The sequence below is a fragment of the Pongo pygmaeus genome, chromosome 19, assembly GCF_028885625.2.
Source record: "Pongo pygmaeus isolate AG05252 chromosome 19, NHGRI_mPonPyg2-v2.0_pri, whole genome shotgun sequence".
In the NCBI taxonomy this organism is placed as follows: Eukaryota; Metazoa; Chordata; class Mammalia; order Primates; family Hominidae; genus Pongo; species Pongo pygmaeus.
The window spans coordinates 20,747,493-20,771,345 of NC_072392.2; the positions used below are offsets into that span (position 1 = coordinate 20,747,493).

Consider the following 23,853-nt stretch of genomic DNA (forward strand, 5'->3'; position numbering starts at 1 on the left):
TCCGAGACTTGGAGGACCCAGCCCCCCGAGCGCGTTCCGTTAGTTTCCAAAGCTTTTTCAAACTTTGCCTTCCAAGTGCAGGAGTTCCTTGGTCTTTGCAAGACCCGCAGGCGTCCGCAGTGGTGCAGAGAGAGGTGCAAGGGGCGCGCCCAAGGTCGCAGGCTGCCTGGCTGCGCGCTCAGTCGGGCCCCCGGGCGCCAGGCGCGGGGCGGGCTCTGGGCGGGCGGCCGGGGCGGGGACTGCAGAGCAGGCTGCGCCGCGCTGTACCCACTGCCGGCCTCCGCGCTACCCCGCCGCAGCGCGCGAGTCACATGGAGGCTCCTGAGGAGCCCGCGCCAGTGCGCGGAGGCCCGGAGGCCACCCTTGAGATCCATGGGTCGCGCTTCCTGCGGCTGTCCGCCTTCCGAGAAGAGCTGCGGGCGCTCTTGGTCCTGGCCGGCCCCGCGGTGAGTTAGGTAGCCTCGGTGGGAGGGCGGTCCCGGCGGGCTGGGGACCTGGTGATTCCTGCCGCCGCGGGTGACTTTGGCGGGGTTTGAGGACCGAGCGAGCTGGCCGCGGGCGGGCTCCGGGGAGCATCGTGCCAGGAGCCGGGCGGGCACCCCAGCTCCTCTGCCTGCGTCCCGGCCGCCTTCCGCTCCGCACCACACGACTGGGGGCCCCGCGGGGCACTGCGGGAACGGCTGGCACGCGCCCGGGCGCACGTTGGCTCCGAGAGGCCGGCGGCTCCAGCCTCCTGCGCCAGGAGACACCGGGGAGCTGGGACCTTTGCGCCTAACGGGGCTCTACCAGGTCCAGGCTGTATTTGCATCCGGGGGTGCCTTCTCTGGCAGCTGATTCCAGCCAATAAAGCGCAAGTTGCCGAACTTCAAAGCACAAGGGAACTTGTTTCTTTGAAAAGTAGCGGTAAAAAGTTCGGGAGCTCTGCGATCTAAATAATCCCGAGGCACGGAGGAGGGGATGCGTGGTCTGTCGTGGACTCAGAGTTGCGAAATGATTTCTTCAGAATTCAGTCAACCTCTACCGAGGAAACCAGAGGCATCCTGTACCACCCCTTCCCCGCCAATAATTATGTATGTGAAAGAAAAAAGGGGTTTTAATGTGGTTCTTTGTGGGGTCGAGGTGTTCTTATCTGTGGGATTCTTTTCTTTTTAATCATTAGGTTAGGGCTGTTTCTGCCTTGTCTCCTAAGAGTAATGTGGTTTTTAAAACCACAAAAATATAATCCTATCCACATTCTCCTGCCAGCTTGGGTGGTTTTCAAACCGAGAGGGTAGGACGCGGCACAAGAAGCAACTGGTATGCACTTAAAGCGTGAATAAGCTTTTGGCTTTGAGGCCCACATTCTGCACCTGCGCGGGCTGAGGGGGGCTGCTGTGCCCCTGGAGTGGGGGCTCGGTGGTCTGTGGGATATTGTGGCACCCTCTGTGGTGTGCAGGACAGCAAGAGTAATGCCGAGGTCAAAGCCGTGGAATAAGATCTGTCAGCGATGCTTTCTCACAGACCAGAAAGAATCCATGATTTGGGGCCGGGCGCGGTGGCTCACGCCTGTAATCCCAGCACTTTGGGAGGCTGAGGCAGATGGATCACTTGAGGTCAGGAGTTCGAGACCAGCCTGGCCAATATGGTGAAACTCCGTCTCTACTAAAAATACAAAAATTAGCCAGACGTGGTGGCGGGCGCCTGTAGTCCCAGCTACTCCAGAGGCTGAGGCACGAGAATCACTTGAACCTGGGAAGTGGTGGTTACAGTGAGCCAGGATGGTGCCACTGCACTCCAGCCTGAACAACAGAGTAAGACTTGGTCTCAAAAAAACAAAACAAAATAAAACAAAAACACCTCATGGCTGGGCGCGGTGGCTCACGCCTGCAATCCCAGCACTTTGGGAGGCCGAGGCAGGCGGATCACGAGGTCAAGAGATTGAGACCATCCTGGCCAACCTGGTGAAACCCCGTCTATACTAAAAATACAAAAAATAAAAATAAAAATTAGCTGGGCATGGTGGCAGGCGCCTGTAATTCCAGCTACTTGGAAGGCTGAGGCAGGAGGATCGCTTGAGCCCGGGAGGCGGAGGTTGCAGTGAGCCTAGATTGCGCCGTTGCATTCCAGCCTGGGCAAAAAGAGTGAAACTCTGTCTCAAAAAAAACAAAAACAAAAACAAACAAACAAAAAAAACACCTCATGATTTGGAATCTCAAGACCTGGGGCTGCGTGCCCTGCTTTGACCTCCGAAAGTAAGTCAGGAAGCCGCTGTGCGGATTGAAACAGCCTCATAACCTCTTCTGGTCTCTGCGTATTCATTTGTAAAATGGAGATAATAGTCGTGTCTTGGCTCAACATTCCCTCACAGAGCTGCTGTGAGAAGGGGCTTTCTAAGGCTATTATTGTTTTATTAATTTTTTTTTTGAGACAGGGTCTCGATCTGTCGGCCAGGCTGGAGTGCAGTGGTGCGATCACAGCTCACTGCAGCCTCAACTTCTGGAGTAGCGGAGACTACAGGCACACACCACCATGCCTGGCTAATTTTTATATTTTGGGTTAGAGATAGGGTCTCCCTGTGTTGCCCATTGCTTGAATTCCTGGGCTAAAGCAATCCTCCTGCCTCGGCCTCCCAAGAGCTGGGATTATAAGCATGAGCCACCTTGCCCAGACTGTTATTGCTTTAATAGTATAGCAATAATAATAATAATAATAACAGGGCAGGTTTCTGAAATCCAGCCCTCCCAGTAGCCTGATCCCCTTGATGTGGGGGACCTCTCCAGGTCTCCAGGGATGAGCACTAGACTGACATGCTGGGGACCTCATCTTTTCTCTTTGTATGTACATACATGTATACCATTGTGTTTATTACAAATGTCATGCATATTTACTGTAGAAAAAAAAGGAAAACCAAGATCAACAAAAGGAAAAAACCCTCTGAAATCTCACCACTGAGAGGTAATTTGGGAGCTTTCCTTCCAGTCCTTTGTGTGTGTGTGTTTCTGCTTTGTGAAAATGTGATTGTAGAGTTTTGCTACCTGCTTAGTCTCTCATGAAGTGTATGTGTACCGGCCTGGGTCTGTCTCCCATCTCTAATCCCATCTGCTGTAAAGTTTTCTGTTTGCTAAAAGGCATGGGATAAGGAGAGACCACCTGCTTCTTTCCCCATGCTCATTGTCCAATACTTTCTTCTCCAAGTGTCCAACATAACATGAAGATGCCTTGTCTGGCTCTCCTCTCTGTAATTTTCTCTCTCATTCGCCATCTCCCTTCTAGACCTCTCAAGTTAACCCTGACCCTTGAGGTCTCACTGGGCTTTAAATGAGGCCTTTGTAAAGAGATTAACCCATAACACAATGGAAATGTGAGCCAAATGGTGCTTACTTCTCAAAAGATGCGTCCATTTTATCCTGGAGAAAGCTTGAGGAAGACTGGATTTGCAAGGGAGGGAATGTGCAGATACCTGGCCTCAGGTACTCCAGCTGTGCCTCCTCTTGGTCATCAGCCTCTCATCACCTGGCTGAATCAAAACAGCAAAAGTTCTGAAAAGTAACCCCAAAGATGGACCCCCGGGCATTGCCTGGGATGTAACAGAGGTGGGATAGCCTAGGCCCCAGCTCAGGGAAATGTTTCCACTTGTGTGGGAAGAAGCTGGCGGACCTTCTAGGGTTACAGGGCAGAAATATCAGAGAAGGCAGGCAGGTTGAGGGGGATGAGGTGGGGGATCTGGAGAGACCCGCTTTACCCGGGACACACAAAGGAAAAAATGCAGGCTGATCTTTTGAATTGTATCCTGAAGGCAATGGGGAAGATATTGATCAGGAAGTGGTTACTGACACCAGATTCAGCAGGAGAAAACTGGTCAGAGACCGACAGGCCTAGGCTGGAGGAGGGGAAGACCTACAGGGAAGGTGGTTCCTTCCATTCAAAGGGTGAGAGGAGGTAGCCAAGATGGCAGGAGCTGGACAGAGGAAAGTCGGGTGAGGTCCAGCCCCCACCACCTCTACTCCCCGTTTCCTCCTCCAATCCATCCTCACCAAGGCCTTTGGCTTTAGCTCCTTAAATACCTCTCAGAGGGATCCACTTTTTCGTATCTCCGCTCTCATGCTCCACATGGAGCCACCAAGTCCTTTTCAAATGCACATCTGAGCTTGTCCCTCCTGCTTAGAACCTTTTCCTTGGTCCTGCAAAGCCCTCTATGGCCTGGCCCTGGCCAGGCCTCCAGCCTCATCTCTCGTCCCTATCTCCTGGTTACACCCTCCACCCAGCCTCCTTTCAGTGCCTCAGCCTGGAAAGTCCTCCCCGACAGACAAGTCTCCGGCACCTGACTATTTGACATTGACTTGTTCATCATGCAGGTTTCAGCTCCACTTCATTTCCCCCAGAAACCTTCTCTGAATTCTCTGCTGCACCCCACAGCTCATCACGCATATGTCTTGAGCTGTGTTATTTATTGCGTTTTGAATATCTTTCCCTATTCTACAGATGCTCCTTGGCTTACGATGGGGTTATATGCACTGAAAATATCTTTAAGTCAAAACGCCTCTAAAGGATGAGATCACGGATTGCAAGAGTCCTGACTTGCGTGGGACGGCCATGACTGGCTTGCCACCCCCGTGCTGGCCAATTATCTTCAGTTCCATTGCAAGAGTAATAGCTGCCTTCTTTTCCCCAGAAGCAGGAGACACAGATGGCTGTCTTGTAGTCATGATGGGATGCGAAAACACAAAACAAAATACCCAAAAAACGCTGGCAACACAGTCCACTGTAGAGTGTCAGCTGCCTGCTCTAGTGATGGCAGGGCTGATGGGCAGCTGTGGCCCACTGCCCTGACCGGCACTGCAAGTCTGAGACTACACATCACTATCCCGGGAAAAGATCAATATCCCAAATTCCAAGTACAGTTTCTACTGAATGTACATTGCTTTTGCACTATTGCAAAGCTGAAAAATTGTAAGTCAGGACCATCTGTACTGTGGGTCCCATGGGGCAGGAATGGAGTAATGGTGTCTAACTCACACCTGTTCCCCCAGTGCTGGGATGTACTTTGTGCTCCAAAGACAGTGGCCGTATGTAACCATCTGAGTTGACAGTCAGGTGGCTGGGCTAGTTGCGAAACCTCCTGGGCTGTGCTTCCTCACATGTAAAAGAAGGGGGGCTGTCCCAGGTGACCTCTCAGCTTCTTTCCAGTGAGTGAAATTTCAGCAGTCATGGGAGGGGGTAGGAGAGGTTGTCTGGAGGTGCCTGGCCCTGGAGAGCAACTTCTAAAGCTGCCAGGCGCTGAAGGTCTTTATCTGGCTGCCAAGTTTGCTTATTGTTGTCTGGCCAAAATCTGAGCAGGGTCACTGTGACAAGAAGGGACGGAAGCACGGTCAGTCTGGAAGTTTCTTTGTTTGAAGCAGGGTCTCGCTGTGTCACCCAGGCTGGAATGCAGTGGTGTGGATGGCTCACTGCAGCCTCATACTCCTGAGCTCAAGTGATCCTTCCTGCTTCAGGCTCCTGAGTGGCTGGGATTGCAGGTGCATGCCACCACGCATGCTATTTTTGGTATTTTCTGTAGAGACGGGGTCTCTACAAAATGTTGCCTGGGCTGGTCTTGAACTCCTGGGCTCAAGCAGTCCTCCCGCCTCAGCATCCCCAAGTGCTGCGATTGCAGGCATAAGCCACCGTGCCCGGCCCAGTCTGGCAATTTCTGTCATCCATTCAGCTCTGTCCAAGCCACTGCCAGTTCAGGCTGTTCTTCAGACAGCAGCTGCTGAGACATCTAGCAGAACAGGCCTTTGTCCAGAAATGGTTCATTCCCTGGGCACAGAAATACGCTCTGTGACAGCACAGTCCCAGAGGGCCTGGAGCACTCTCAAAGCGTGGCCCTGGACCACATGCATCTAGCCTGGGTGTATATGAGGGAGTGTGGGGATATACTGAAATGAAGATTCCTCAGCCCCAGGGAACTCCTGGGTCCTTTTTTTTTTTTTTTTTTTTTTGAGATGGAGTCTCTCTCTCTGTCACCCAGGCTGGAGTGTAGCGGCTCGATCTCTGCTCACTGCAACCTCTGCCTCCTGGGTTCAAATGATTCTCCTGCCTCAGCCTCCCGAATAGCTGGGATTATAGGCGTGTACCACTGCGCCCAGCTAATTTTTTGTATTTTTAGTAGAGATGGGGCTTCACCATGTTGGCCAGACTGGTCTTGAACTTCTGACCTCAGGTGATCCACCCGCCTCAGCCTCCCAAAGTGTTGAGCTTACAGGCGTGAGCCACTGAGCCCGGCCTAACCTCTTGGGTCTTGTGATGGGCCAGGGCAAAGGTTCCCAGGTGACCCTTATGTACATGATCCACAGTCTGTGGCCAAGCGTTCACCCAAAGGGCTTGAAACCAGGATCTGAGAAGAGGTTAGTAACTCTGGACTCAAGCTGAGATCCCTGGCATGGACTTTCAGGATGGGCTGGCTGCATGAGGCTGCCTGACTCAGGCAGTCGGAGAACAGGGTTGTTGCCGTAACCCTGGCAGAGCCGCAGCGGCTCTCAAAAAAACTATTTTTGCTGGCATTGACATTGAAGATGCATCTCACATCGATTAGTCTAACTCAGCTCGACTTCCTGGCCTTTTGTATCCGAGACATCTGATGATTCCCACCCTTGGACTGGCCCCCACTCAAGTGAGAAAGATGTTCAAGGCAGTGCAATTTGTGATGGTAAAATCTGGGCGGCACTCCAAAAGCCGGGCAGTAGGGGAGACCGAGCACACTTCCATGCGAAGCCATGAAAAACAGCTCACAGGTGGCCTGCAGGGAGGCAGGCAACTGTGGAGTGGAAACGTGATGTTCCGTGGGAAAGGAGAAGACAGATTCTGTGAACACAACTGTTTGTGACAGATGATGTGCAAAAGCTTAAAGCACAGTGAACTGAACAGATTTGGAAGTGATGCCGAGTTTACAAATAAAAGGGACCCTGTGGCCTTTAAAGATACGTGAATTCACAATTTAAAGAGACACCAAGCTCCACCCAATGAAACCACAGGGGACATCTGTAAGGGTGGTGACAACGCCCAAATCGTGTGGCACCAGTACAGGCCTACTGGGTGTCCATTGGCTCTAGGTTTAGATTCTACAGCATCTGGTTCTTCATGTCGGCTTTTTTTATTGACACCTCCACCCCACCCCCTTTTTATTCCCATCTTCTGTCTTATTTTGGCTTACGCAGAATATTGCAAAAGCGCTTCTCATGTTCAGTAGCGGGGGACTGTTGGCGATTAAATCCACATTAGGCTTCTGTGGTAGTGAGAGAAGCACCTGGATCGTGCAGGAGTTCATACAAGAAAGATACTTCTCCTACAACAGACACACACACACACACACACACACACACACACACCCACCCCTAGGGTTAGGAACAGGCTGTGCATGCTCTGAAGTTCTGGGCCCATCACAGGAGTTGAAAACGGTCTCTCCCGGGATGTGGATTCTAGGGAAGAAAAGAGGGAGATCATCGGAACCATTATGGCTTGGGGGCCTGATGAGGTCCTGATGTAGCAATTTTGGGGTGGCTGCAGAGCTGGCAGATGGGCTGTGTGTGAGCCTGGTGGAGGTCAGCTCTAGAAGCTAAGTCATTGGAGCACTAAAAGAGGGACCTTTCTGTGGGCTCAGCACAGAGGACTCTGTTCTCCTTGAGGGCGGTGAGAGGTGGCCTTGTGGCTGGACCAGCAGCAGCATCACCAACTCTGGGGTATCAGCTTCAGTGAGGGCCCCATGGGGCTGATGCAGGCAGCGGGGGCAGCAGCAGCAAATCCTTAGGCAGCCATTCTCTCCTAGGGGGCAGGGGTCAGGTGAACTCCCCATTTTGGGCCGTGTAGCCTGCCAGGGGAGAGGGGCTTCCCCAAGAGAGACACTGGACTGCCTGGGTCTAGTGGGTGGGGTGCAGGAGGTGATTTTAAGTTAACCTCCAGAAATAAGCTCATTATCCAATCGTGCAGTGAAAGCACTGTGGAGCAATTCATAGAATTGCCCACTGGAATTTCGAGGAAGAATGGTTCAATATTCCAGAATTTGCCCTCACATCTGAGGATTCCTAGAATGCAAGGCATTCAGCAGGCCTGTAATGTTTCACTCTGAGAGTCTGGATCCCACTGGGACTCCAAGTGGACAATCTCATCGCTACCTCCAGCTCCTCCTGTCTACGGACTTCCTTGCTGGAATGGGTTCTTGTTGTTGAAGGCTGTATTCTCTCCAGTCCTCACTAGGAATCTTGGATAACAAGGGGGTTACCCCAGAAGGCAGCCTCTTCAGATTGCAGAGGAAATTTAATGTGATCTATGGCTTGAGAAACTGAACTGAAAAACCGAAAAGGCAGGCCGGGCGCGGTGGCTCACGCCTGTACTCCCAAAACTTTGGGAGGCCGAGGCAGGCAGATCACGAGGTCAGGAGTTCGAGACCAGCCTGACCAACATGGTGAAACCCCGTCCCTACTAAAAATACAAAAATTAGGTGGGTGTGGTGGCGCCTGCCTGTAATCCCAGCTACTCAGGAGGCTGAAACAGGAGAATTGCTTGAACCCGGGAGGCGGAGGTTGCAGTGAGCCAAGATCGCGCCACTGCACTCCACCCCGGGTGACAGTGTGAGACTCCATCTCAAAAAAAACAAAAGCTGAAAAGACTGGGAAGTTCTCAAAAAAGTGATTCTGACCCAGTGGTTGCCAATAAATGTTTTAATATTTCAAGAAGCCTCCCATCCCCAGCCCCAGAAATTGTACATTTGCCTGTGAAAGGTGGCAGAGGCTCACTGAAGTTGTATTTCTTTACTTCTGACTGGACTTGTTGGGTCGGGGTCACCCTTGGGGCCCCAGGCTTCCCTGCAATGGTGGGCACTCACCTCCCTTCCCGTTCCCTTCTCTACCCAGTTCTTGGTTCAGCTGATGGTGTTCCTGATCAGCTTCATAAGCTCCGTGTTCTGTGGCCACCTGGGCAAGCTGGAGCTGGATGCAGTCACGCTGGCGATCGCGGTACGTGTGGGCTTTCTGGCAGGTTTACCAATACTGTCTGTGTTTGCCTTCTGCTGCTACTATAACAAATCATCAAAATGTAGTGGCTAAAACCTACACAGACTTATTCTCTTACAGCGCTGGAGTGCAGAAGTCTGAAGTGGGTTTCATGGCCTAAAATCAAGGTGCTGCAACTTTAATTCCCCTTTGCCGTGTAACCTTGCAGATTCCTAGGTTCTGGGGATTGGAATGGGGACATCTGGGGGGGATCCTGTCTATCACATCTTCTAATTTATTTTATTTTATTTTGTTTTGTTTTGTTTTTTTTGAGACGAAGTCTTGCTCTGTTACCCAGGCTGGAGTTCAATGGTGCGATCTCGGCTCACTACAACCTCTGCCTCCCGGGTTCAAGCGATTCTCCTGCCTCAGACTCCTGAGTAGCTGGGATTATGGGCATGCGCCACCACACTTGGTTAATATTTGTATTTTTAGTAGAGATGGGGTTTCACCACGTTGCCCAGGCTGGTCTCAAACTCCTGAGTTCAAGCAATCCACCTGCCTCGGCCTCCGAAAATGCTGGGATTATAGGTATGAGCCACCGCGCCCATCCTCACATCATCTTATTTCTTTTCTTTTTTTTTCTTTTTTTTTTTTTTTCAGACGGAGTCTTGCTCCGTCACCCAGGCTGGAGTGCAGTGGTGTAATCTTGGCTCACTGCAACCTCCGCTTCCTGGGTTCAAGCAATTCTCCTGTCTCAGCCTCCTGAGTAGCTGGTACTACAGGTGCTTGCCACCATGTCTGGCTAATTTTTGTATTTTTAGTAGAGATGGGGTTTCACCTTGTTGGTCAGGCTGGTCTTGAACTCCTGACCTCAGGTGATACATCCGCCTCGGCCTCCCAAAGTGCTGGGATTACAGGCGTGAGCCACCGCGCCCAGCCTACATCATCTTATTTCTAATCCATGGAACTCGTTCCCACTCTTGGTCCCACAGTTGGGGGAGGGGAACAGTAAAAGGGGAGTTCAGTCTGACTTCCTCAGAGGAACTGACTCCCGCCATGCCCACCCCTCAGTTGTCTGTCTTACTGAGAGTCCTAATCTAGAAATGGGTCTGGAAGGTAAAAATCTAGATCTTTGTGTCCAAACTTAAAATCGGGAGGAACTGCAGATCCTCTCTGTATAATAGACGCAAACCCCCAAAACCAGAGACATGTCATCAATCTCAGCCAGGAATTGTCAGCTGGCCATGTAAGAACAAAGGGTTTGGTTTGTCTAGTTAGGTTGTTTCTAGAAAAGTGGATTCAGTGGCTCTCGGGCAGGTGCATGTTCCCCTTTCTTCCTGCCCTGACGGAGACACAATTTCACTTTGATCTGCCTGGTCTCACCAGGCATTTGAGTTTGCTATCCATGAACTATGCAAAACGCCTGGGAACTAGTCATCAAGTATATGTGGAACTAGCTGTGAGTATACATGGCTTATTTTCTTTTATTATTTATTTTGAGATGGAGTCTCGCTCTGTCGCCCAGTCTGGAGTGCAGTGGTGCGATCTTGGCTCACTGCAACCTCCACCTCCTGGGTTCAAATGATTCTCCGGCCTCAGCCTGGGATTACAGGCACATGCCACCACACCCAGCTAATTTTTTGTATTTTTAGTAGAGATGGGGTTTCACCATGTTGGTCAGGTGGGTCTTGAACTCCTGACCTCGTGATCCACCCTCCTCGGCTTCCTGAAGTGCTGGGATTACAGGCGTGAGCCACTGCACCCAGCATGGCTTATTTTATTTTGGCTTTAGCGGGCAACATGGACAATCCCAGGCTTAATTATCCATTTTGTTTTTAAGTATTGTATTTGCAATAGAGGAGAAGACGGAAATACACTTAGCAAGCCTCAGCAGATTCTCTTTGGCCAAGGAATTGCAGGATGTGGCCAAGGACTTATCAAAGTCAGTGCTTCCAGGCTGGGTGCAGTTTGGGCTGTTGTCCACAGGTTCCCTGCTGTAGAATCAAGTGGAGGTACCAGGTTCCAGATGGGGAGCACATCAGACATCCTGTGATACCACTCCCTGGTTTGGGGGGCACTGCTCTAGGCTCCCCGAAACTTCAGGGTTTGCTGCTGACCCTGGTGAAGGTGAGCACACCTGGAAAGCCTCTGGCACTAGTCCGGACTTCAGACTGCCTCTGCACTCCCAGTGCCCCCCAGGGTACGGACGCAGGCCATGATAGGTCTCCAGCAGGTGGAGTTTTCTGTGTTACTGTGCCATTGCATTCCCGGAAGAAGTGTCCCTGATACCCGAAATTGGAGAGTAAAGTGACTTTTTAAAAGAGAAAGCCTGGGTAATCACCTCTAGCCTAGACTTTTTCCCTTCCAGACTTGTACATGTCCTTACCCAGCCAAGATCTTGTAACCGTAATAGGCTTGTCGATTTGCTTGTGGCAAGTCAATAATCTGAGATGCCAGGTTGCAACAGTGAAAGAGGTTTAATTGTAAGGCCACTAAATGAGGAAACCTCAAATCAGTCTCTCCGAGGAGTTTGGGGCAGGGTGTTTAAGGGTTTTCGAATGGGCTGAAGTGTGATTGTTGATTGGTTGAAGGGTGCAGCATGAAGTCATGAGACAGGGAGATGAAGAAACTGTGTTCTCATGCTGATTCAGTTCCTCTTTGTGGGCCTTCAAACTGGTTGGTGTCAGATGTTTCACTGGAATTCAGGCTCTGCTTAATAAATTTTTTTTTTTTTTTTGAGATGGAGTCTTGTTCTGTCGCCTAGGCTGGAGTGCAGTGGCACGATCTCAGCTCACTGCAACTTCCCCCTCCCGGGTTCAAGTGATTCTCCTGCCTCAGCCTCCTGAGTAGCTGGGAATACAGGCGCCCGCCATCATGCCGGGCTAATTTTTGTATTTTTAGTAGAGACGGGGTTTCACCATATTGGTCAGGCTGGTCTCAAACGCCCGACCTCGTGATCCGCCCACCTCGGCCTCCCAAAGTGCTGGGATTACAGGCGTGAGCCAACATGCTCGGCCAGAAATTTTTTTTTTTTGAGACAGGGTTTCACTCCATTGCCCAGGCTAGAGTGCAGTGGTGCAATCTCAGTCCACTGTAACCTCTGCTTCTTGGGCTCAAGCAATCCTGCCACCTCAGCCTCTGGAAATAGCTGGGACTACAGGAGCATGCCACCATGCCTGCTAGTATTTGTACTTTTGTAGGGACGAGGTTTCGTCATGCTGCCTAGACTGGTCTCAAACTCCTGGGCTCAAACGATCCTCCCACCTTGGTTTCCCAAAGTGCTGGGATTACAGGCGTAAACCACCGCACCTGGCCAACAATTCTTAAACAATAGCCTTATCATTGTAACACCAGAAATCCCATCTGTAGGAACAGTGGGGATGTACATGGCCAGTGTCTGATGCCACATGACTTTCAGTTATAAGGAAGTGGGTCAAAGTGCAGCCTGATTAATACTATAGTTCTGGGCCGGCCGCGGTGGCTCACACCTGTGAGGGAGGCCGAGGCGGGCGGATCACGAGGTCAAGAGATCGAGACCATCCTGGCCAACATGGTGAAACCCCGTCTTTACTAAAAATACAAAAATTAGCCGGTCATGGTAGCGCATGCCTGTAGTCCCAGCTACTTGGAAGGCTGAAGCAGGAGAATCACTTGAACCCGGGAGGTGGAGGTTGCAGTGAGCCGAGATCGCGCCACTGCACTCCAGCCTGGGCAACAGAACTAGACTCTGTCTCAAAAAAAAAAAAAAAAAAATTATGGTCCTGTCCAGAATTCTTGTTAAACCTGTGAGAATGGCTTCAGTATGAGTGGGGTCCAGGCAGCTAACACAGTTGGTAAAATTGACTTGTGAATGCTGAAGGAGGAGCTTTGCAGGCTCTTACCAACACACACAGGGATTTTGTCTTCCTTTCCTCCTTTAACTCTATAGGGCCTTATCTTTGGGTTTATTTGCAGGTTATCAATGTCACTGGTGTCTCAGTGGGATTCGGCTTATCTTCTGCTTGTGACACCCTCATCTCCCAGGTAAATGGAAGTGGTCACACGCTCACAGTGACCTCAAACGTCTTTTCTCAAGTGTAGATGGAAGAGCCCCACTGGCAGGAAGAGTTCAGCAGCCAGCACCTGCAGTGCCTTTCAGCCAGCAACTCCTCTTCTCCTGGCCTGCTTTCTTTGAAATGTCACTAGGTTTCTTTCGGTCTTGTCAAGTAGTTTTTGTCTGCACAACTGCCTTACCCTATATTTTGATCAAATAGGGGACATTTTATAAAATTCCCTTCTATTGCTCCCCACGTTTGAATTTGGTATAGTTCTGTGGTTCTCAGAATTGAGCATGCATTGATTGAGCTTGGAGGGCTTGTTAAAACCCAGCTTGCCTGGCCCCACCCAGTGGCAGGCTGGTAAATGTTCAGCAACCAGGCCTTGGGTGAAAGGGGAAGGAGGGAAACACATGACTGGCAGTGTTTGCCAGTTCCAGGGGTACAAGTATTTCCTCTGGTTAATTTCAGACTACCAGAGATGTCACTGAACCTGGAGCTGGAAGAGATGTGCACGACTTGAAAAGATGTACAAAATTTGGCTTGTTTTGTTTTGAGACAGAGTCTTGCTCTATCGCCCAGGCTAGGCTGCAGTGGCACACCCACTGCTCACGGCAGCCTTGAACTCCTGAGCTCCAGCGATCCTCTTGCCTCAGCCTCTCAAGTACCTGGCATTACAGGCATGCGCCACTACACCCAGCTAATTTTTTGTAGAGATAGGGTTTTGCCATGTTGCACAGGCTGGTCTCGAACTCCTGGGCTCAAGCAATCCTCCTACCTCAGCCTCCCAACATGTTGGGATTATAGGCATGAGCCACAATGCCCAGCCTGGCTTTTTTTTTTTTTTGAGATGGACTCTGGCTCTGTCACCCAGGCTGGAGTGCAGTGGCACGATCTCAGCTCACTGCAACCTTTGCCTCTCTAAAAAAAAATTATTTTTTTTCCAGTCTCTAAAAATAAATGAAGTGTGAATTTCAGATTGTTTACCTCTGCAAAAGAAAAATTGTTTTAAATAGAATTTTTTTTTAAAAAAAGGTATGGATCTGTAAATCCCGCCCTGGGTGAATTAAAGTCCAGAATGTCATTAGTGAGACCCTGGCATCAGAGTTTTGAAAATGATCCCCCGGTGATGCTAATGGGAGCTGAGTTTGAGAAGCATCTTTCACACCATCCTTCTCCTACCTAAACACTGGGGCAAAGTCTCTAGGGCCATGGGCTTTTTTTTTTTTTTTTGAGACAGAGTCTTGCTCTGTCCCCCAGGCTGGAGTGCAGTGGCGTGATCTCAGCTCACTGCAACCTCTGCCTCCCAGGTTCAAGCGATTCTCCTGCCTCAGCCTCCTGAGTAGCTGGGATTACAGGTGTGAGCCACCTTATCCAGACAACCTGTTTCTTTGTGTGGCACAATTGAAGGCTTTTAGGGGACAGCTGGGGTGCTGGGTCTGTGCTAATGGGTTCATTTTGGCTGTGTGCACCCCAGACGTACGGGAGCCAGAACCTGAAGCACGTGGGTGTGATCCTGCAGCGGAGTGCGCTCATCCTGCTCCTCTGCTGCTTCCCCTGCTGGGCGCTGTTTCTCAACACCCAGCATATCCTGCTGCTCTTCAGGCAGGACCCAGATGTGTCCAGGTAAGATGGAACCTGTCACGGCGGGACTGGGCATCCATCCCACAGAAAGATTATCCTGTCCGGGTGCAGCCAAGGCCAGGGACAAGGCTGCACACCAAGGTGGTGCTCATCTCTACTTGGCTGACGTCTCCTAGGTCTTAGTACTTTCCACATCTGGCATTTAAGATGTACTCCCCCTCCCCTCCTGGGTGACTTGCATGGTTAAGAGTTTTAAATGAAAATAGATTTGCAAGCACCCTCCATGTGGGATGGTAGTTTGTGACGTTTGCTCAAAGTTTAGTTATTCTTGACCTTGGTTGATATTAAAATCACCTGGGTGCTTTCAAACCCACCTGTGCCCCTGCTCCCTACCACCCAAGATTCTGGTTTGTTTTTTTTTTTTGAGACCAAATCTTGCTCTGTCCCCCAGACTGGAATGCAGTGGTGCGATCTTGGCTCGCTGCAACCTCTGCCTGCCGGGTTCAAGCAATTCTCCTGCCTCAGGCTCCCGAGTGGCTGGGATTACACCTGCCACCACGCCCGGCTAATTTTTGTACTTTTAGTAGAGACGGGGTTTCATCATGTTGGTGAGGCTGGCCTCAAACTCCTGACCTCACGGGATCTGTCGCCTCGGCCTCCCAAAGTGCGTGAGCCACCATGCCCGGCCAGGATTCTCTTTTAATTGGTCTGCGGTGAGGCCTGGGTATTCGTATCTTTCAAAGCACCCTAAGTGATTCTAACGTGCTGCCAAGTTTGAGACCCACTGATTTAATTGGGTAAGAGCTTTTAAAGCTCTTATCTAGACCAGCGGCTCTGAACCCAGGAGACATTTGACAATGTCTGAAGACATTTCTGGTTATCACAGCTGGCAGTAGGAGGGTGCTCCTGGTAGAAGGCAGGAGGCTGTGGAACATCCTGCAGTGCTCGGGACAGCACCCCACAACAGGTGGAGAATTACCTGGCCATAGTGCTGAAGTTGAAAAACGCTGTCTTAGACATAAAGATATAAATTAACCAAGAAAGCTTATCTGGGTTATAAGATGACAAGCTCTATATGTAAATTTTCACATTTGCTCCAGCAGTTTTTTTCTGAGATGGAGTCTCGCCCTGTTGCCCAGGCTGGAGTGCAATGGGGTGATCTCAGCTTACTGCAAACTCCGCCTCCTGGGTTCAAAAGATTCTCCTGCCTCAGCCTCCCGAGTAGCTGGGATTACAGGTGGCCGCCACCACACTTGGTTAATATTTGTACTTTTAGTAGAGATGGGGGTTTTACCATGTTAGCCAGGCTGGTCTCGAACTCCTGACCTCATGATCTGCCTGCCTCAGGATTACAGGCTGGGATTACAGGCGTGAGCCACCGTGCCCGGCCTGTTCCAGCAACTTAAGCCCATTAATCTGGAAACAGCCAAGAATGCAAAAGGCAGTTTTAATTATTTTCTTCTGCCTAACTTTCCCTGGAAACAGAGGCCTCCATCACAGTTTTTGTTTTTGTTTTTTTCTTTTCGTTATTTAGGCTCACCCAGACCTACGTCACGATCTTCATTCCAGCTCTTCCTGTAAGTGCTCAAGGGCTAAGAGGTTCCCTTCTTGGGGTCCGTGGGTGAAAGGTAGCCACCATATCTGTGAGCTCAGTGTATTGGCTCAGTCTTAGATGATTCTTATCTGTGATGTTGGTGCCTTCAAGAAAGCCTGTTTTTATTTATGCCTGTTAAGGACACAACAGATGTTTGTCTCAAGGAACACCAAGATTGAGGCTACTCCAGGACGTCTGGAGTAGAGCTGGAGAGACCTCCAGAATCATCCATGGAGAAGAGTGCAAACTTTTATTGTAAACAAGGGCAAAGTCTCACCCATCTCAGAACCCCTGAGGGTGTCACTTAGAACCTTTAGACTTTTTTTTTGGTCTGCTGAGTTTGACCACACAGAACCTTAAGCATGGGTTAATGTTTGACACAGCAGTGTGTGGTCAATGAACAATGAGAGCTAAGTGGTTTTTTTGTTTGTCTGTTTGGTGTTTTTGAGACAGGGTCTCATTCTGTCACCCAGGCTGAAGTACAGTGGGATTGTCATAGCTCACTGCATCCTTGACCTCCTGGGCTCAAGCCATCATCCTGTCTCAGCCTCCTGGGTTGCTGGAACTACAGGCACATGCCACCACACTTGGCTAATTTTTTAGTTTTGTAGAGACAGGGTCTTGCTATATATATATTTTTTTAAGATAGGGTGTCACTGTGTTGCCCAGGCTGAAGTGCAGTGGCACAGTCTTCACTCATTGCAACCTCTGCCTCCCAGGCTCAAGTGATCCTCCCACCTCAGCCTCCTGATTAGCCGATACTACAGGTGCACACCACCACGCCCAGCTAATTTTTGTATTTTTTGTAGAGACAGCATTTTACCATGTTTCCCAGGCTGGTCTTGAACTCCTGGGTTCAAGCAATCCGTCTGCTTTGGCCTCCCAAAGTGTTGGGTTGCATGTGTGAGCCACCACGCCTGGCCTGAGAGCTGAGTGTTTGTTATTCAGCTGGAGGCTGTAGCTGAATTGGTCTGCGGGGGCTTCCATAATATAATACCACACACTAGGGGGCTTAAACAACAGAAGTTTATTTTCTTACAGTTCAGGAAGCTGGGAGTCCAAGATCAAGGTGCAGCAGGGCTGGTGTCCTCTGCGGCCTCTCTCCGTGGCCTGTGGACGGCCACCCTCTGCAGGTTGTCCCCTATGCATTCATCCCCCGGTGTCTCCTGTCTTCTTAAGAGGACACCAGTCCTGTTGGATTAGGGCCCCACCTTAATGACCTCATTTTAACTTAATCTCACTTTGAGGACCTCCAAATAGTCACATTGAGGACTAGGGCTTCAACACATGGATCTAGGCACACCATTTGCCCTCAGAATTGGCAGTGTGCTCGCTTACTTATCCTGAAACCTTGTAAATGTGACAGTCTTTCATGATTCTACCACATAGGACCAGTTTATATGGAGGTGCCCATCTGGAGTGTGCCTGGGGCCTCCTTTCCATGCCAGTGTCCCCAGAAGAGTCCTGGCCACTCACCCAGGGAAACTCCACCTCCTTTTGCCAGATGGAGGGAATATGCTTGGGGCATATGCACCCATAAAGGAGATGTGGGAAGCCCCCGGGCCATAACCCCCTGGCCCCAGCCCTGTCCTGAGACAACAGCCTCTGTGGCTCCTTGCGGGAGCAGAGGGCAGCCGAGCCTTGGCTGTGGCTCCCAGCTCCCTGCCGTGTGACCTCACTGCTGTGTGTCAAGGCTGAAACATTAACATTCATCTCTCTTGTTCTCTTGTAGGCAACCTTTCTTTATATGTTACAAGTTAAATATTTGCTCAACCAGGTAATACTGACTGTTCTCTTCCTTTGGGAGGCTAATGGGAGTTTGTACCTTTCTGGGAGTGGGGGCCCTGAAGATACTCCAGGACCAGGGACCCCAGGGTGGAGGGAGCTCACCGCTGGGAGCCACTGAAAGATATTTTTTCAGTGTTGTGCACACACAACTTGGATGTCAAGAGGTTTGTTAAGTGATATCCAGGAAAGAACATATTATATTTGGCTCTGGAAAACTCTTATCCAATTCCCACTTGGAAATATTGTCACTAGCAGGGTGGGCTCAGAGCCGCAGTGTTCCTTGGCTCCGCATTTTAACCAGTGTCCTGGAAAGAAGGGTGCGTGCCCGTTTGCTCCCGAGACAGAGCGCAGGCTGGGGGCAGCTCGTCTGGCAGAGAGGGAACCAAACTGTCTGCTCTGTTCTGTCTGAATGGCCCCACTTTTCTCAGTGAGGATATAAGAGCTCAAACTCTAATGACACCTAACATCAGCCAGAACTCCTCCTATGTGATTAAACAGTCACGGCCAAAGGGCCTGGCGTGGTAGGGGTAGATTTATGAAATCAGCATATGTGGGACTCTCCACATTCTTCCAGATAAGTCCAGGTAAACAGGGGTACTCGGCAATGGATCCCAGCCACACTGGCGGGCTCTCTGGGGATGTGCAACAGGAAGTGTTCTTAAAGTTAAGATATTACGCTATTAAAAAAAATGTTTTTAAAGTAGATATGGGGTCTTGCTATGTTACCCAGGCTGGTTTCAAACTCCTGGCTTCGAGCAATCCTCCTGCCTGAGTCTCCAAAAGTGCTGGGATTACAGGTGTGAGCCACTGCATCCGGCCAGGATATTACTCTATCAACAAAACAAGAATATTTAGAATCCCGATTAGTATTAGAATGACATATCAGAAATAGGTGTAGACTAAAGAGAAGGAAACCCACACATCTCATCTGGCTCTGGGCTGTCTCCTTTTGATGTAGACCCTTGCTAAGGCAGCATGGGTGCCTCAGCACGCTGCAAGACTTTCTCCTGGACTCAGTCCCCCAACAATGGCGGTGGCCCTAACCTCAGGGTCTAACATGACCTACTGAGGACAGTGAGTGTGAAAGTCTTCTCTCCCCTTCTCTGGGGCAGAGGGAAAGGCCTGGAAGTAGGAGCCACGAGCTGAGTGGGGTTGGGAGCTTTGAACTTGGTTACAGAGGACACGTGGGGTTCCCAAGGTCGGGAAGGAAGGCAGGGGATCCTAGACAGAGGTGCAGCAGAGCCTGTTCCTAGGGGCTGAGGCCCACAGAGTCTCGTTAGGCCACTGCGGTGGGAGCGGACGCAGTGAGATCATGGCATCGAGAAGTGGGCTGGCCCAGGGTCAGCGTGCACAGGGCCTTGTGTTCTCCGCTGGGGCATTTAGTTTTGGGAAATTAACTAATTGGGAGAGGAAGAGGTGAGAGTTATGGACATGATCCAAACGAATAATGGTGAAGGTCTGTGATGAAGAGTTTGCGTTGTGAGAGCAGTGGGAGATACGATGATGGGTGGGTTCTGTAGAAATGGCAGGGGTTGTTGGGCCCCCAGGGTGGAAGGAGTTTCTGCCCTGGGGCCCTTCCCTAGGAAGACAGGGCGACCATTAGCTGAGCGTAGAACCAAAGAGAAGCAGCTGGGAGTTTGGAGAAAGTGAATGCCCTCGGAGAGGGCGGAGGGTGGGAACAGAGCCAGATGGTACCAGGGGAAGGCAGACTTTCAAGTAGGAGAGTCAAGAGGGCCTTAGAGGAGAAGGTGACGCCACTGGACATGGAGACGCATGCGCGTTGCAGGCTTGGCCACCTCCGCTCGTCCTCCCACGAGCTTGCTCCTCTGCCTTCCATTCCATCGCAATGTGTGGAATTCCGTGGCCTCGGCCATCTTTGCCCCCAGTAACCTGTCCTTTTTGTCCCTGTCACATCCTCGACTCCATCTTTCCTTCCCTCCCACATCTGGTCAGTCACTTGGTCCTATAGCTTCTGCCTCCTCCCAATCCTCCATGCCACCACCTGAATTCATTTCTTTCTTTCTTTTTTTTTTGAGATGGAGTCTCTGTTGCCCAGGCTAGAGTGCAGTGATGTGACCTCAGCTCACTGCAACCTCCACCTCCGAGGTTCAAGTGATTCTCCTGCCTCAACCTCCCAAGTAGCTGGAACTACAGGCACGTGCCACCACGCCCAGCTAGTTTTTGTATTTTTAGTAGAGATGGTGTTTCACCATGTTGGCCAGGACAGTCTCAAACTCCTGACCTCAGGTGATCCGCCCACCTTGGCCTCCCAAAGTGCTGGGATTACAGGCATAACCCACCGTGCCCAGCCCTGAATTCATTTCTTGCCATTTGTCCTCTGTGTCATTTCAGAGGACCTTAACCTGTCTCCATCCACTGCCATCTGCCTGAAAAGTAAATCTGATCACTAATTCCCTTGCTACAAACTAACCAGGGCCTCCCCATAAATGTGTGGCCTACTCAAGTCGTCGGCCAAGACCATTGTCCTGGCTCCATCAGCCTGAGACCACCAGAGACAGGACTGCAGGCCAGTGGGTTTGCAGTTGTGTTTATCAAGCTGTCGCAATGAGAGAGACTAGAGGGGCTGTGGGATGCCTCAGCAAAGGAAGAATAGTTATTATAAAGGTTTGAAGAAGGGTGGGGTTCAGGTGACATTTAAGCGAAACCGTGGTTTGATAGGCGCTGAGCAGACCTGTGAGTGAGGGGCCAACATCAGGTCTGGGCTGTGACGTGGACCCGGTGCTCCTCCTTAGGAAACTCAAGGCTAAGAAGGATGTTGAGGGTGGACAGATGTAAAATGCCACATCCAGGAGCTCCCACGAAGCTCTGTGCCTGGGTTGGGAATTGAGGCTACTTTTTTGTGTTAACATGATTTTGAGCCTCCATGCAAGAGTGGGGGGTTTTCTTTTTACTGATATGATTTCAAACAGCAATGTTTCTGAACAGTCTGATTTTAGAGAACAAAGTTTCTCAATGAGTCAGAAAGCACTCATCGTTCCACGAGGGGTGTAATGACACTTTATGGGGACAGCGTGACCTTCGGAGAAAGGAGGTTTCCTCTTACATTTGCACTGACTTTATCTGCTTCTGCTATTCTATCCGGACGTGAGGCAGGACAGAGTTTTACTTCTTTGGTCTGATGTAATTTTACTGTCACACCCTGTCTTACTTTGAGACACCAAACAGTCTGGATGTTTCTCCAGTCCTGTACTTTTGAAAGTTAGATATGTTGAAATCCCTTCCATATTCTAGAAAGAAACTCTAGTTTCTTCAAGATCTTAGGTCAATTTTCTGAATTTCTATTTTGGTGAAGAAAGTATTCTCATTTTCTCCTATCGTCCAGTGTCAAAGATGCCTTGTTGACCCATTTAGCCCCTGCCAGTCCTTGCACTGCTGGAAATAAGCCATTTATCTTCTTCCTTCCCTGCTGCTGAACATATCTTGCCTGTGTCTCTCTGTGGCCAGAACTCCGCACTTTATACCTCAAAGAGAGAAGGAAGAGAAAGGGATGGGAGAGTGGAAAGGCAGGAGCAACAAGGACGTGGCCTCTCCAGTTAAGCCCCCCAGCTATGCCTGTGACACCCGCTGAGCAGGCCAGCTGGAGCCTGTGTGTGCTTGGGTAGCAGAAAGGCAGTCCTATTCTGTGGGTCTCAAGGATGGCATGCGGTGTCCTTGTTCCAGGGAATTGTACTGCCCCAGATCGTAACTGGAGTTGCAGCCAACCTTGTCAATGCCCTCGCCAACTATCTGTTTCTCCATCAACTGCATCTTGGGGTGATGTGAGTCCAACATACTCTTGGGACAGGGAGAAGGGATGACTTGCATGTGGTTTTTCCAGGAGGGAGAAGAGTGGGCGCGTCAGCTGGTTCTTGTGTCCATGCGTGGTCCCTTTCTTGCACACTGTGGAAAGCACTGTCAGGGATGGAGGGTGAGGCTGCTCTGGGAAGAAGACCTTGGCCTGCTGAGGACGGCACGGGAAGGGATGAGTCTCCCCTCCTCACCGAGTGGGGCAGGGAGAGGCGCAGAAAGGTACCTCCCTCTCACTGGGACTGTTCTTTCCAGAGGCTCTGCACTGGCAAACTTGATTTCCCAGTACACCCTGGCTCTACTCCTCTTTTTCTACATCCTCGGGAAAAAACTGCATCAAGCTACATGGGGAGGTAATGACTGCCCTTTTGTCTTCCAACCGGGATGTGGGTTTTGTCTCAGGTTGAATTCCGGCCCAATGGCCAGATCTCCTGGAAATGTGTGTGTCCCGCCCACAGGCTGGTCCCTCGAGTGCCTGCAGGACTGGGCCTCCTTCCTCCACCTTGCCGTCCCCAGCATGCTCATGCTGTGCATGGAGTGGTGGGCCTATGAGGTCGGGAGCTTCCTCAGTGGTCTGTATGAGGACGGATGATGGGGACTGGTGGGAACCCGGGGGCCCTGTCTAGGTGCAAGGTGACAGCTGTCTCTCTTCACCAGGCATCCTTGGCATGGTGGAGCTGGGCGCTCAGTCCATCGTGTATGAACTGGCCATCATTGTGTACATGGTAAGCAGGGGAGCCGGTCGTGGGGAGGTGCCAGGCATTTTCCTTGCTCGGTATCTGAAAGAGTCTATGGATGAGCACAGGCATTCGTACATGAATCATTTGTGAAATGATGGACAAAAGTCAAATCCCATCCTTGAGCCTGGGAAGGTACCTCTGCTACAGCTGGATCTTCCCTAGGAACTGAAGGGGGGCTGGAGAGAAACTGCATGTGATCTGCTGGTTCTCCATCTCCTAATGCAGCTCCCAGCTGAAACTTCCCTTGAAAGATTTGATTTTGTTTCCATACTTTTAGAATCTTTTTCAGTTGTCACAACACAAATGCCTTGAGGGGCCAGGTGGGTGGCATAGCAGAGGGATGAGGCTGGGTGTATGACCATAAACATCAAGCTGCCTGTGTCACTATGCCCGCTCCTGCCTGGTTCTGAAGCCTCTGAAAACACAGTGTGGCTACTCCAAGGTAGATCTCCAAAACAACTGAAAGCAGGGTCTTAAAGGGATTTTTTTTTTTTTTGAGACGGAGTCCCACTCTTGTTGCCCTGGCTGGAGTGCAACCTCCACCTCCCGGGTTCAAGCACTTCTTCTGCCTCAGCCTCCCAAGTAGCTGAGATTACAGGTGCCTGCCACCACGCCCAGCTAATTTTGTATTGTTAGTAGAGACAGGGTTTCACCATGTTGGTCAGGCTGGTCTTGAACTCCTGACCTCAGGCGATCTACCCTCCTCGGCCTCCCAAAGTGTTGGGATTACAGGCGTGAGCCACCGCGCCTGACTTGTTAACTGTGTTCACAGGAGCATCATTGACAGTAGACAAAAGGTGGAAGCAACCTATGTGTCTGCGGGTAAACGAAACGGGTTCTATGCATACAGTGGAGTATTATTCAGCCTTAAAAGGGAGGAAATTTTTGATCATAGAGAACACTAGTCATTAGGAGGCTTTTCTTTGGCTTTATTTTCCTGAAAACATCAACTGGAGATTCTGAAGGAAGCAAGTACCATTTTAGAAATGGAAAATTAAAAACAGAAAGGGAGTCTGTAATGTGGGGAGAAACCCAAGCCAGCAGATATGCTTGGCATTTTTTGCAGCATTAACACTTAGATTTTTTCCCTCTGATATTGGTTATGTTTTAAAACATAGAGTACACATTTCCTGTTTTCTTTAAGAATTATTCTCTTGCAGAGCTATGTTTTTTGTTTTTGTTTTTCTATCCTTGGCAGAGTTTTTTAACATGGATTTTTTACTTCACTTTTAATATTTTATTTACATTTTATATTTGAGTAAATTCATTACTATATCTAAGTCAAAATGCTTAATGGTATATAGGATTCCACTATATGTGATATACTTTTAAAATCAATTTCCTATGGTTGAATAGTT

General features: G+C 50.2%; 1 protein-coding gene across 5 annotated transcripts in view; it reads left to right on the forward strand.

Moving 5' to 3' along the window:
- The first annotated feature begins 223 nt into the window (after positions 1-223).
- SLC47A1 (solute carrier family 47 member 1) overlaps positions 224-23,853 on the forward strand; it is a 43,908-nt gene continuing 20,278 nt past the window's right edge. Inside the window, exons 1-10 of one of the 5 annotated variants that reach the window (XM_054458462.2) lie at positions 224-446; positions 8,868-8,969; positions 12,903-12,971; positions 14,460-14,608; positions 16,101-16,143; positions 17,893-17,937; positions 21,630-21,727; positions 22,011-22,108; positions 22,214-22,327; positions 22,413-22,480. In XM_054458462.2, the coding sequence (XP_054314437.2) occupies positions 312-446; positions 8,868-8,969; positions 12,903-12,971; positions 14,460-14,608; positions 16,101-16,143; positions 17,893-17,937; positions 21,630-21,727; positions 22,011-22,108; positions 22,214-22,327; positions 22,413-22,480 (921 nt within the window). In that variant the 5' untranslated portion in view covers positions 224-311. The remainder of the gene's footprint in view (positions 447-8,867; positions 8,970-12,902; positions 12,972-14,459; positions 14,609-16,100; positions 16,144-17,892; positions 17,938-21,629; positions 21,728-22,010; positions 22,109-22,213; positions 22,328-22,412; positions 22,481-23,853) is intronic. The other 4 variants (XM_054458464.2, XM_054458463.2, XM_063656233.1 and 1 more) reach the window with 4 other exon arrangements.